At 36.8% G+C, this 15090-nt stretch overlaps 1 protein-coding gene across 1 annotated transcript; it reads right to left on the bottom strand.

Moving 5' to 3' along the window:
- Nucleotides 1-402: 402 nt before the first annotated feature.
- LOC149139770 (uncharacterized) lies at nt 403-12338 on the bottom strand. The gene is made up of 4 exons (XM_089450815.1): nt 12091-12338; nt 10583-10808; nt 10411-10491; nt 403-680 (listed from the first exon to the last, which is right to left on the bottom strand). The coding sequence occupies exons 1-4, from the start codon at nt 12336-12338 to the stop codon at nt 642-644; spliced, it is 594 nt and encodes a 197-aa protein (XP_089306941.1). The 3' UTR covers nt 403-641.
- Nucleotides 12339-15090: the final 2752 nt, after the last annotated feature.

Genomic DNA, 15090 nt, shown 5'->3' on the forward strand with positions numbered 1-15090 from the left:
AATTATAATTTGTTTATTCTTATTTTTTTATTGGTTTAAAATTTAATAAAAATTTATTAAAATAATGTAATTTTTTCATATATTTTTATAAATTAAATATTTTTATAATTTTATATTTTTTATCATTTTCAACCATACTAAAACTTATTATATTTATACATCCCAATGCATTTCAATAATAAAAAATAATAACCATGTAAGTAACAAAAAAAAATAACAACCTGCAAATAGAACAATTAAATTCTCCCTCACTCATTCTTTTACATTCTTGTGACTTGTGCCCCATGATTGATATTTTGGGGTTTCTTATTGCAACAACACTACTTACTTAGGGGAGAGATTCCTAATGTTGTGCAGGGACCAGTAGTTGATATAATACTGGTCCCACCAAACCACCAGTGATTAAGACTTTTGAAACCAAAATTTAGACAGAAATAAATAACATTATGTATAAATAAGTATTAAATTATGTCCAAAAATCACCCATACATTGACTGGGCCCACAACTGTCCATAAATAGTATTTTACTACTTAATATTGCAAAACATATTGACCCAAGTAGAAAACAGCTAGAGCCATAAAGGCTTCCAAACTGGTCTATTCCAGAAGTACAAAACAGCAGTCACTTCAACCCCCACTCATCAGAACTGCAACTTTGCATCCCAAATAAATATGCCTACCTGCACATAACAAAAGGAATGTATGTCAGCATAACTGCTGTGTTGTTCAACAGCTAAACACCCTATGTTCAATAAATGACACCCAACCCAATAACAATTAAATCCACTTTGTTCAATAAATGACACCCAACCCAATAACAATTAAATCCACTTTGTTCAATAAATGATACCCAGACCCAATAACTGCAATAAATGACACCCATCTCACTCTATTTCTCATTAAAACAGATCAAAGCACATGGATCAACAAATAAACAATTCCCAACCATTAGATCACATCAAATTAAATCCATACCACACATTCAAAATGAAGCCATTGCAATCCATGTGCATCCATGTCCACCAATTAAAATCAAGTCCCCAAAACTATAAAAGAAGTCCACCCACTGTTGAAGTTCATCTTATGCTTTCAAACTATTCAGCAAACTTGAAGACAACATCACAAAACAGTGGCCAATATATTCAAGTTAGTTATATGAATTACAACTCATTCTTCTTACAGTTCTGTTTTCATTGTTTTCATTTATCAGATTTCTTACATTACAGTTCTGTCCATAGGGTGACAGTTAACATATACAGTTACAGTTAACCTTTTTTATACAGAGTTTATGTATGTGTTCTAGCTTATTATATCATCAGCTTCATAGTGATTACAGCTTACATATCACAGAGGTTACGTATGTCGTGTTAGTACTGTAGTCATAGCTTGTTTACTTTACAGGAATTGAACCTTAGCTTACACCTTAGCTTACAGGAATTGAGCGAGCGATTATTATGGCTTGGGTTCTATGCAGAATGAGTTAAAACATAGAGCAAATAAGTGAATTTCTACTACTGGTGAATGGACCATAGAACTGTAAGATTTTAGATAATGAGAAAACACAATTATAAGTAACATAGCAGATGACCGTCTTATTGGCCTTCATATCTTTTCACCTCGTTGAGCTCGAGACCTTAGGGTATGGAGAGCCCGAGCCATACGAAGTTGTAAAAGTTGGACCAAAGGAATGGGGATTTACATAACTCAGCTCTGTAAATTAAGTCACAGATAATGGAGAGAAATCTTGGAGCAGAGATTGTTCTTCACAATATTCAAAATAACTAAATAAATTATATGAAAAATATAAAAATAAATGACTGCAATGAAACTCGATTAAATTGAAGTAAAACCGATTGTCTATGACACCTAGGAGACCATAGAATCAAATGTAATAGTGATTACAGCTTACATATCACAGAGGTTACGTATGTCGTGTTAGTACTGTAGTCATAGCCAATAGCTAATCACTGGAAGAAGAAACATGACTCGCTATCCTTCCAAGCAAGCAATCCCCACATCCCTTCCTGTTCCTTATATAGTTTCATCTCCCTAGCCATATCCAATCGGAGACCGAGTCTAACCTTGAATAGCATCAGAATCAAAGCCAGCATTCGAACCATTTCCAGCCCAAGATTGATGCAATGCAAAAAAAGGTAGGTAGTAAAAAGGCAGTTAGTACTGTAGTCATAGCTTGTTTAGCTTACAGGAATTGAAGCTTAGCTTACAGGAATTGAGCGATTATTATGGCTTGGGTTCTATGCAGAATGAGTTAAAACATAGAACAAAAACGAATTGTAACTTTAATGACTCTGATAAACTTAGTAATTTTTCACATATTTTCAGACCTTGACAATCATCATTGAAACATCACATTGAAACATAATCGAAAGACATTGAAACATAATCGAAAGACATGTATTTTCAGAAGCATGAAGCTATTGAGAAAGCAAAAATTTTGATATTGAGTCGAAAGAATGCAAATAAGTGAATTTCTACTACTGATGAATGGACCATAGAACTGAGGAATGGTTTCTTAGAATGGAAGCCTGAGCGGATGACCATTTCTCTTTATTGGATTAGATGACTGTAAGATTTGAGATAATGAGAAAACACAATTAGGTAAACAAGCATGGTTAGAAAGAGTCATATGTAACTACTGTGTTCTAATTGCATAACTACTGTGTTCTAATACATAATCAATACATATGGATACACTGTAATCACTGTATATGTATATCCTAATGTAATACATATGGATAGACTGTAATCACTGTATACGCATATCCTAATGTAACAAGCTCTGTTTCCTCATTACTTTGATTTCCATGGTTCTACTTATGGCACTGATTCAACCATTAGTAATGATTACACTCTACTCTATAAGGTAAGTACATATTGAATAGACCTACTTATTACCTGTATTCCCTAATCTTTAACAGATATAAGGAGAATGACGTAATTCATACATGTTTACATACCTCATTGGTTTAGCTGTATAAAGCTGTTGAAAGTAAATGGAAAATGATATATGAAAACAGTGACATACATGTTGATAATTTCCTGTAATAGAGGAAAAGTATTTTTGCAGAAGTAATAAAGCATAATTTGACATATATTCTAATGTCTAAATGCAACATACATGTTGATAATTTCCTGTAATAGAGAAAAAGTAATTTTTGCAGAAGTAATAAAGCATAATTTGACATATATTCTAATGTCTAAATGCATGCAATAATTTTACAGGTTGTTGCATCTATGGCAAAAGGAAGTTACTCTGCTCGTACAAGGAGAAATGGTAGGAGAGTGACAAGGGGTGCGCAGCTGCGATGCACATCGTCCGATGATGACAGGCCAGCTGATGTCAATGCCGGCAATGCACCAGGGAACATTGTTGAAAATGACCATGTGACAGCCGCTGATGTTAACACAACATCAGCCACAGAACCACCATCAACAACAGTCCAAGGGGCAAGCTCAACTAAAAAGATCAGTGCTATAAGAGGATGGACAAAAGAACAAATGTTAGTTGCAATTGACGACATAGAGTTTAATGGATACTCAGTTCGGGCATCTGCAAAAAAACATGGTATTCCTCCCTCATCAATACATTATTGGATAAATGGACTGACTCATACAAAACGTAGAGGGCCTCTTACAGTTATGACTGAGGAGGAGGAGGCCGAGGTGGTTGAGTGGTGTAAAGAGATGGCCCAACTGGGACATGGGCTAGAGTTGATACAACTCAAATCAACAGTTGCTCAAATCTGTCAAGGGAGGCCAAACCCATTCAAAGATGGGTTTCCTGGTAAATCATGGTGGTTTGGGTTTAAAAAAAGGCATCCAGAACTTGTATTGCGTACTGCTGAGGGCCTTGACAGAGACAGAGCATTAAATTTGCGCCCTGCAGTTGTGCAAAAGTTCTATGACACACTTTCTAGTGCTTACGATAAACATTCTTATGGAGCAGACCATATATGGAACTGTGATGAAACAGGTTTACAGGCAGGGAGGAATTGTGGCATGTGGGTAATTGCCAAGAGAGGGAGCCGAAATGTGCCAAAGATTTTGCCCAAGAGCAGGGAGTGGATAACTATTTTATGTTGTGTTAATGCAATTGGTACTTCAATCCCAGGATTTTATCTATTCAAAGGTAAAAATCAACTGAAAAACTATATACAGAACTGTGAACCAGGTGCATGCATGGCTGCACATCCCCATGCATGGATGACTAAAGAACTGTTTCTAAGTTGGCTTTTTCACTTTGCTGCATCGGTACCAGGTGGCGTCTCGCCTAATAACAGACACCTTTTGATATTAGATGGCCATGGGAGCCACATGGCTGTACAAACAATTGAGGAAGCAAACAATTTAGGCATCGACCTGTTGACATTGCCCGCTCATACCACTCATAGGCTGCAACCCCTTGATGTTAGTGTGTTTGGCCCTTTCAAGAACTATTTCAGGTCGGAGCGTGCTGCATGGATGGCAAAGAATCCAGGGGTTGAGGTGAAAAGGTTTGAGCTAGCAGAGCTTGCAAGTAAAGCTTTTAAAAGGGCTTTGACACCATCAAATATCAAGGCTGGCTTTAGGAGGACAGGAATCTGGCCACTGAACTATGATGCTCTTATGCATGATACTGGTTGTAGCCAAGCGTTTCATGTGGATGGTCAGGAAGAAGGGAATGTCCAAACAAGTGTTGAAGTGCAAGAAGTAGATGACCAAGATGATGTTGTTGCAGCTGGCAATATGATTTCCCTGTCTCAAGGACACTTATATGCTGAAGATGATGAAACTGTATGTGAAACACAATATAACAATGAACAAATTCCTAGTAACATGGAGATTGTTCCACCAACTCAAGAAAATGAAATTCCTGTTGCTGATATTGCTAATGATATTGTTGAACATGCAGTTGACAATGACCAATTGACATTGCCAAGCCAAGTAACCCCACCTTCATGGCTAGCAGAAGCAATGATCAATATGAATGCACATAGTGTCTCAGCAACCAATGAAGAAAGCATGAACATGCCCTCACAACCAGTAGAATTGAACAGTGAAATTGTTCATTTTTTTGTGGACAATAGATCAATGGAAGAAGATGAAGGACATAATGAGGCATCAAATGAAGATAATGATATGGTTCAATCAGTTCCAACAGATACTGAAAGGGAAGTACCAAGCAATGACATGCAGGTGGGAGGGGTGGAGAAGACACTTGGACGGTTCCTAAAGCTACCAGTAGAGAGAGTATCAATGAAAAAAAATCAAGGTGCACCAGGTAGTCTTCGTCTGGGCCGAAGCTCACAGTTACTCACCTCAGAGGACTATATAAACCTGTTAGTTGAGTCAGAAAAAAAGAAATTTGAAATGCAAGAATTAAAACAGAAAAAGAAGGATATAGTCAAGGAGAAGAAGGCAGCAAGGATTGTTGCAGCACAACGTCGAGCAGAAGAACGGATTGAAAGAGATAAAGCAAGGCAAGTTAAGGACCAACAAAAGCAAATGGCAAGACAGGAAAAGGAAAAACGAAAGGCACAACAAATGCTTGAAAAGGAACAAGGGATGATCAACGATACAAGAATAGCTGATGAAACCAGGATTATTTCAAACTCATTGGACTCCATTGCAGACAATACACCATTATTCCAAGATCTCATAAACATTCAAGTGCCCCACTATCAAACTGAGGGTTTACCCACTTGCCTTGTTCCTACCAGAGCTGGTGTCAATTCTCTGTATGCTCATTACACACCTCCACTTAATGCAGGGGTCAGTAGGGAAAATGTGAGGTATGGGTACTCAGTACCTCCATGGTTGGAAGCTGCAAATTGGAATCAATCATATGGCATCAATCAACCATTTCCTAATCAGCCCTTGACTGGTAGGCCAACCTACCTGGCTCAAGAAGGTAACTCGGGGAGTTTTGGCACTCAAGATTCTCAGGGCCATAAAGAATAGGGGTGCCATATGTTTTTGGTTCTAACCACATTATGATGTGGATTTTGGATAGATTGTATCTTTTTCTTGGCACAGAAACATTTTGGCTTACAACACTAGATTGTATCTTTTTCTTGTCACAAAAATATTTTGGCTTAGAACACTAGATTGTATCTTTTTCTTGTCCTAAGAAACATTTTGGCTAACAACCTAGTAGTGATTTCTTGTGGCAACCTAACTGTGTGTTGATAAGAAATTTTCAATGGAATATGTCTTTCTGTAAAATATTAATTATGATAAAACTATTTCTATAAGTTATTCTGTGCACCCTCCCCGCCACGTCAGAAAACCACGCGTAAAAGCACATGGAGCCGGTACAACACCTGTCCACCATGGAGCTCATGTGTTGGCCATCATATCATTGCATAAAACTTTGTGTTCGCGCCATTTCACAGGTTTGTTTGGGGTCATTGCTGCGATGTTTGGGGATTCAATAATAACATTTCAAGTTGCATATGAAAAAGGCTAAATATAGAAATCAAATGACCAGACAATCTTATTATGATTGAGAGCACTCATTATCAAGTTGAGTATGAAAAAGGCTAAATACATAAATCAATGAGGAGGCAATCTACCTCATAATAAGTTTTATTAAATGTGAAAAAGCCACTAATAATTTTATTGATTGAGGGGACACTTGAGAAATTGAGAGCACTCATTATCAAGTTGCATATGAAAAAGGCTAAATATAGAAATCAAATGACCAGACAATCTTATTATGATTGAGAGCACTCATTATCAAGTTGAGTATGAAAAAGGCTAAATACAGAAATCAATGAGGAGGCAATGTACCTCATAATAAGTTTTATTAAATGTGAAAAAGCCACTAATAATTTTATTCATTGAGGGGACACTTGAGAAATTGAGAGCACTCATTATCAAGTTGCTCTCATTATCAAGTTGAGCATGAAAAAGGCTAAATAAGTGGACCGTTATCTAAAGGAACATCATTCAACTTGATAGCTCATGCTTCAACCATAATGCTTACAAAGCAATTTCTACCCATTGTATTCTGTAATAGCTAGTCAGTGAACCCCAAGACGGGTTGGAAACAGAGACTACTTCAGATATTCACACAATGAGTAAACTATTATATCATATACTAATTTACATTAGAACTTTGAAGTGAACATCTGAATCAGAGGGACCTAGGAATAAGTCATATTTGCTCATTTACATGATCCACATCCTTAATTAAATTAAAATGAACAGTAAGGCCACTGAATGTGCAAGCCCCATTCTTGGGAGCAATTGGAGGGATGACCTTGTTCGCTGGAAGTGAAGGAGGGAGAAGTATAGCTTTGTCCACTCAACTCCCTCACAATCAGATGGAAACCCTGAGACAGATACTCTTGATCATCCCGTATTGAACATTCTTTCGATTTCTATATGTGGTTCCATATTAATATGTCTCGGTTCTTCTACTTAGTGGACAGTTCACACCTCAATGGCTCAATGGCTAGACAGTTCGCACCTCAATGGCTCAATGGCTTTTCATGTGGTCAATAAATTTTGACATCAGATGTTAGGAGAGATGGGTTTGACACTCAACCCATTAATCTTTGGATGATCTTTTCTCTAAGAGCATTTTATACATTGTATTTTTTATGCCTTCGATCTCAACATTGAAGGCATCAAATTTGCAGCACTGTACAAAGCTCTAAACTCACTTATGGCTCCAATAAGTGGACCGTTATCAAAAGGAACATCATTCAACTTGATAGCTCATGCTTCAACCATAATGCTTACAAAGCAATTTCTACCCATTGTATTCTGTAATAGCTAGTCAGTGAACCCTAAGATGGGCTGGAAACAGAGACTACTTCAGATATTCACACAATGAGTAAACTATTATATCATATACTAATTTACATTAGAACTTTGAAGTGAACATCTGAATCAGAGGGACCTAGGAATAAGTCATATTTGCTCATTTACATGATCCACATCCTTAATTAAATTAAAATGAACAGTAAGGCCACTGAATGTGCAAGCCCCATTCTTGGGAGCAATTGGAGGGATGACCTTGTTCGCTGGAAGTGAAGGAGGGAGAAGTATAGCTTTGTCCACTCAACTCCCTCACAATCAGATGGAAACCCTGAGACAGATACTCTTGATCATCCCGTATTGAACATTCTTTCGATTTCTATATGTGGTTCCATATTAATATGTCTCGGTTCTTCTACTTAGTGGACAGTTCACACCTCAATGGCTCAATGGCTAGACAGTTCGCACCTCAATGGCTCAATGGCTTTTCATGTGGTCAATAAATTTTGACATCAGATGTTAGGAGAGATGGGTTTGACACTCAACCCATTAATCTTTGGATGATCTTTTCTCTAAGAGCATTTTATACATTGTATTTTTTATGCCTTCGATCTCAACATTGAAGGCATCAAATTTGCAGCACTGTACAAAGCTCTAAACTCACTTATGGCTCCAATAAGTGGACCGTTATCAAAAGGAACATCATTCAACTTGATAGCTCATGCTTCAACCATAATGCTTACAAAGCAATTTCTACCCATTGTATTCTGTAATAGCTAGTCAGTGAACCCTAAGACGGGCTGGAAACAGAGACTACTTCAGATATTCACACAATGAGTAAACTATTATATCATATACTAATTTACATTAGAACTTTGAAGTGAACAACTGAATCAGCGGGACCTAGGAATAAGTCATATTTGCTCATTTACATGATCCACGTCCTTAATTAAATTAAAATGAAAAGTCACTGATACAGTAAGGTTTTATCGTTGGAGCCCGAGAAGGGTTAGTTATTGAAATGCATTTTATGTATGAGAACATAATTCATTACTAAAAATATTTATTCTCTTATCTCTGTAACCATCAGTAACCGGTTTTGGAATCGACTGTAAAATGTGTGAACTTTTTTTTTCAGAGAAAAAAGCATCACAGATTATATTGACAATATAAAAAACATCATAAGATACAAAAGGGTGGCATATGACAGCCACTGTCCGAGACATCTCGAGGAAAGGAAAATGTCAGAGGTCCGAAAACATATACATCAGGTTCAGGAAAATAGCAAAAAGCATCAAAATTAATAACCAGGAGTAACAAATTCCAAAAACGAACAAGACTTCTCTTCCTCCATAGTTAAATAACTGCAATGGTAGACTTATACTGCCCCATACATATGGCCATTAAAGAATTTGTTATTTTCAGCGCAACCAAAAAAAACCCCAAATTTGCTTAAACTGTAAATATACTCAAATTAGTCAATTGTGAGCAGCGTCAACATGGAAACAAAAAGGACTGTGTATACAGGATATCCATATTGCAAAACATATACATCAGGTTCAGGAAAATAGCAAAAACACCAAAATTAATAAGCAGGAGTAACAAATTCCAGAGACGAACAGGACTTCTCTTCCTCCATAGTTAAATAACTGCAATGGTAGCCCATACATATGGCCATTAAAGAATTTGTTATTTTCAGCGCAACAAAAAAAACCCCATATTTGCTTAAACTATAAATATACTCAAATCAGTCAATTGAGAGCAACGTCAGCATGGAAACAAAAAGGACTGTGTATACAGGATATCCATATTGCAAAACATAGCAAAAAGCACCAAAATTAATAACCAGGAGTAACAAATTCCAACAAATTCCAAAAACGAACAGGACTTCTCTTCCTCCATAGTTAAATAACTGCAATGGTAGACTTACACTGCCCCATACATATGGCCATTAAAGAATTTGTTATTTTCAGCGCAACCAAACAAACCCCAAATTTGCTTAAACTGTAAATATACTCAAATTAGTCAATTGAGAGCAGCGACAGAGGGTTTCGAGGCTTCATTTCAAATACAAAAAGTGAAGTTCCTGACAGAAGCTTTCACGGACGAGGAGAAGATAAGTTATGCAAGTCAATTGAGAGCAGCGACAGAGGGTTTAGAGGGTTCGTTTGGGGTCATTGCTGCGATGTAGGAGTTTCCCTTTGTATTTCTGCTCGGGGGCCGAGGGCACGGGACGGCCGAGGAGCACGGGACGGCCTTGGATAGCACCGAAAACAGCAAAAATAACAGCGAGGGCACGGGACGGCCGAGGATAGCACGGGACGGCCTAGGATAGCACCGAAAACAACAAAAATAACAGCGAGGGCACCGGACGGCCGAGGATAGCATGGGACGGCCTAGGATAACAGCGAAAACAACGAAATTTCAGATAAACCCTAAACCTTCAACAACAAACAGCTCAAAATATCCCATAAACCCTAAACCTTCAACAACAAACAGCTCAAAATATCCCATAAACCCTAAACCCTCGGAAAAAAATCCTCCAAAAAATGCCATAAAATGCCATAAAAGTTTACAAAATATCCAAAAATAGAGATGTTGTGTTGAAAAACACAGAGAATGCTGGTAGGATTAAAATCCTACCGGGTACATGGTCGCCGACCTCCCCCACCTTCCCTGGAGCTCGCCAGACCTTCTCCACACCTGCAACGACGTTCTGCACACCTGCAACGAGAAGAAAAATATATATTAGGGAACTGAAAACCACAAAAACACCACCACAAAACAGCAAATTGACAGCAAAACACCATTTGACCTCGAGCTCAGTAAAACAGCGACCGACTCCTCCCCAAACAACAAAATCGTCGAATAAGACCAGCAACAGAGAAATGCTAAACAACTGACATTCCAGAACGACCAAGAACTCCAGGCGGAAAAGCACAAGAAAAGGAGAAGCGCTGTGCCAACCACAAACCCTGAAACTCCAGCAAACATTCGCACCAGCACCTGCATACCAGGCGAAGCGTGCAGGTCCACAAACCCTGTCAACCGAACAAACGCCTCAAACAGCACACGAATAAACGACGAAGTGCGCAGGTTCCGGGGCCGTCTCGTGCCATAATCGGCGGGGGGCTTCGCCCAACAACCGGCCCCGAGCAGAAACACAAAGGGAAACTCATACATCGCAGCAATGACCCCAAACGAACCTGTGAAATGGCGCGAACACAAAGATTTATGGGTTGATAAGGTAGCCAACACATGGAGCTCCACGGTGGACAGGTGTCGTACCGGCTCCATGTGCTTTTATGCGTGGTTATCTGACGTGGCGGGGAGGGCGCACATGTAATGGCGACCCTCCCCTATTGCCTTATGTCCACATTTGTAGTTCAAAATCAACTTTTTCCTGACATGGCTTCTGTAGGCACGTTCAATTATTCGTATACTTCGCCAATAAAAAAGTTGACGGCCGTATATAGATTGTGTTCAGCTATCTTCGCCAATAAAAAAGTTGACGGCCGTATATAGATTGTGTTCAGCTATCTAATGTTCATCAGCAGTGGGATCTGCCCAGTGCCAAGGTCACATGGTCGTACAAAGATATGATGCAGGATATTTTTTTAATTGAAGTATTTTATATTTTTCACACGATGTAATGGTTGGGGCAGTTTGTTTGCATGCCCCGGGCCTCGATCGGAGATTGCTACAGCTTATTCTGATCATGGAGATCGAGTCCTGCGGAGATTGCTACAGCGTATTCTGATCATGGAAACCCCGATGACGGCCTTTGAATATGTTATGATGTGATGGCTGTCAGCCGCATTTGTATCAATATATGTAAAAAAGAGGGCCCATAATACTTCTGTAGGGAACTAGCCCCTCCCATTTAAAAATAAATAAATATATATATATATATATATATATATATATGATTCAAAAATCAATTTGAATCACATAAATCAAGATTTTACTACACTGTTTTCTCCAAATTCAAACTAAAAATTTATTAAACAATCCAAAAAATCACACTTAAACACAACTCCTATTATTAATTTCATCTCTTTGACAAAATGCAAATCTCCAAATTCAAACTAAAAATTCACTAAACAATCCAAAAAATCACACAAACACAACTCCCGTTATTAATTTCATCTCTTTGACAAAATGCAAATCAAAAGATTTTATTTACTTAACATTATTGATAATCATTTTTATATAAATTATAAATTTAAAAAATATTTTAAAATTTATATATATTAAATCCTAAAATATTCCTAAGATCAATAATAAATTTAAATCCAACTGTTATTAATGATCTTTCCTCACATAACTTGATAATATCCATGATCCATTATAGTTGAAGTTCGTTTGGTTAGATCCACCAATGCCAGTTGACTGCTGCATTCAGCCCATCGTTCATCCTTAAATACGGCCATCTCTTTCGCCGAATCCAATAATGTCATATGCCCTACGCATTCTGTCATTACTTCGTGCTTAAATACGCTCATGTCACTGTCAATCTTCCCGCAAATCTCCAACATAATATCCATGATCCATTTGGGTGGAATGACCATTGCGTCCGCGTTCGGTCGAATCCAGAGATGCCACACCTGAGATTATGTTGAGACTATGTGGATTGCAGTGCAGATGCCCGTACCACCAAACAGTACATTGGAATCCGGGATGGAATTTGAATTTGTTACCAGGGATTTGCTCATCAAATACAATTAATTTTTTTCCAAAATTATGAAAGAGTTAACATGGGCGGAAGAAATAGGAAAACTTTCAAATTTAAGGAGTGATATGTCCATAAATACAATTAATATTTTTGTAAAATTGTAAAAAAAAATTGTTGAAATTGTTAACTTGGATTAAGGAATATAAAAAATGTCAAATTTAAATTTTAGTGAGACTATTTCAATTTAATAACTTTAACTGGAATAAAATGGTTCTGTTTTGAAATTCCAACTTTAATTAGAATAAAATGATTTGATAGGAATATGCATTGCAGGTTGTTGAGAAAAGGAGTACCTAAGAGTTAAACAGAGAAAAATGGAGGATTGGCCAAATGCAGCACCCAATTAGTGTTGGTGACTACACCCAAATGAATTTCACTCACAAAGGATGATTATGAATATTATTTGTAGATTTGAGGAAAGACTATATTTCCATTAATGCACTAGGGCACTATATGCCACCTATTGGATTTTGTACTTAAATCCAATGAATGCATTAATGGAGTTATAGCTCCACAAATATTAGTTGCCTTATGCACGAATGAATGAAGTAAATTGATTAGGTCTGAAAAAATTGTTGAATAGAGAAAACCGTGAAGAAATAGAAAAAAAGGTGATGAACCTATTGACAAGATGTCCAATAACCTACATTATTTAAGCTTATAGCCCACATTATTTGAGCTTATAACATCCAATCCAGTGGCCATAGAGCATCACTAGGCATGGAACAATCATGCTCGATGCAAAGCTTTTAATAACCTCTTCGTTTAATCTAGAACCTTGTCCAAATTATTTTAATAAATTCCCCCACATATATATATATATATTCGCTATTATTAAATTTATTTCTAACAAAATGAAAATAAAACTCAAATTCTAATCGCCTATAAATATTATGTTTTGAAAATTAAACACCAAATCCCAAAATCAAGGTCTTGAAAATAATAAGAGACAATGAACGGGTTTTTAAAAATAAACCCCAAATTCTAAAGTCGAAAGTCAAGATTTTAAGAATCATCATGTTTTAAAAAATAAACAACAAATTCCAAAGTCAACGTGTTGAAAATAATAAAATATGAGAGTGTGTTTTTAAAAATGAGAACACAAAGACGCTGATTTCGATTTTGGGAGGAGATGTTTCAATAGAATGTTTACTACAAATATTTATATAACTTTTTAATTTAGAATATTCTGTTATACTCACTATCATGAACTTTTGTAGGTATCAAAATCAAATAAGCATCAAATTCCAAAGCTGAGGTTTTGAAAATCATGCCATCTAAGCCGTGTGTTTTTTTTTTTTTTTTAATTTCAGAAGAAAAAGCAGTATTATATTCAAAAATGTTTGTATATACAGAAATATGGCGAGCATTATTCCCGAAAATGACATCTATTTTGAGAGTATTTACATCTATTCATTTTTCATAAATACAAATACAAAATTTTGGACTGCAATTCATCATAGACTATTAGAAATTGCCATCTAATGTTTCATGCCATCTAAGCCGTGTGGCTTGTTTACGTTCACTTAACTTTATATATAGACACACATTGAACTCTATAATGTACTAAAATATAACATTTCGATGATTGTTTTTTTTTTTTTTTTTCAGAGTGAAAATCTATATATGGCGGCAGCCCTCATAATTACATTATGGCCGAAGCCAGTCATAATACAGCCGAAGCCCAGTCATAATACGGCCAAAGCCCATACATGTCAGCAAGCTGACAGTCAACACATCATATCGAAACTCGATCGAAACAATCACCAACATATACGCTGCAGAACGCGCAGCCTTGCAGGAATCGAACGCGATCCGCGGGGGTGCAACCAAGTCGCCCACACCGCTGCATCATGCACATCACGTGCAACATTTCGATGATTGTTTCATATAAGTTATACATGAAATTGTAACACGTGCTTGTTTTATGTGCACTTATAAACATGATGGGTTAAAATTGGGAATTACAATTTTCCAAATCAAAGTATAAATGAATTTATTATGTCACTGCACACATGCTTGTTTTATGTGCTCTTATAAACATGATGGGCTAAAATTAGGAATTCCAATTTCCTAGAATCAAAGCATAAATCAATTTATTATGTCACGGTTTATGCAGTCATATTTATAATTGGGTTGTAGTTATTAGTTTGTCTGAGTTGTTAAGTTTGGGCAACTGCACGAGATTCAATTTCCAGGTTGAAAAAATGATACATGCCTGAAATCTTTCTATGGCCCACAAGGCTAATCTCCAAAAGGGGATTGTAGTTAGGATTAAGATTGATTCAATTAGATAGGTTTAAAGTCTAGTCAGTGATTTCAGTTGCGAATAAAGGCATTTTCGTCCACACATTATGGTTATCCGCTTTTTGGTTTTGGCATCGTTTCATAATAATTAACCATAATGATCATTCACATTTTTGAGTTTTTGTGTCATCCACCTCAGGTCCAGGTCATAATCATTGTTAATACAACGATTTGAATTGACTATATTAAGTTGCCATATTTATTAGTTAAGCGTTCTAATCACAAGCGACATGTCGAGTATGTCTATATAGTTTGCATGGGAATCTTGAACTCTCCATTGT

The sequence above is a fragment of the Pinus tabuliformis genome, chromosome X (assembly GCF_031772625.1).
Source record: "Pinus tabuliformis cultivar Carrire ecotype Pingquan chromosome X, CPIR1, whole genome shotgun sequence".
NCBI lineage: Eukaryota > Viridiplantae > Streptophyta > Pinopsida > Pinales > Pinaceae > Pinus > Pinus tabuliformis.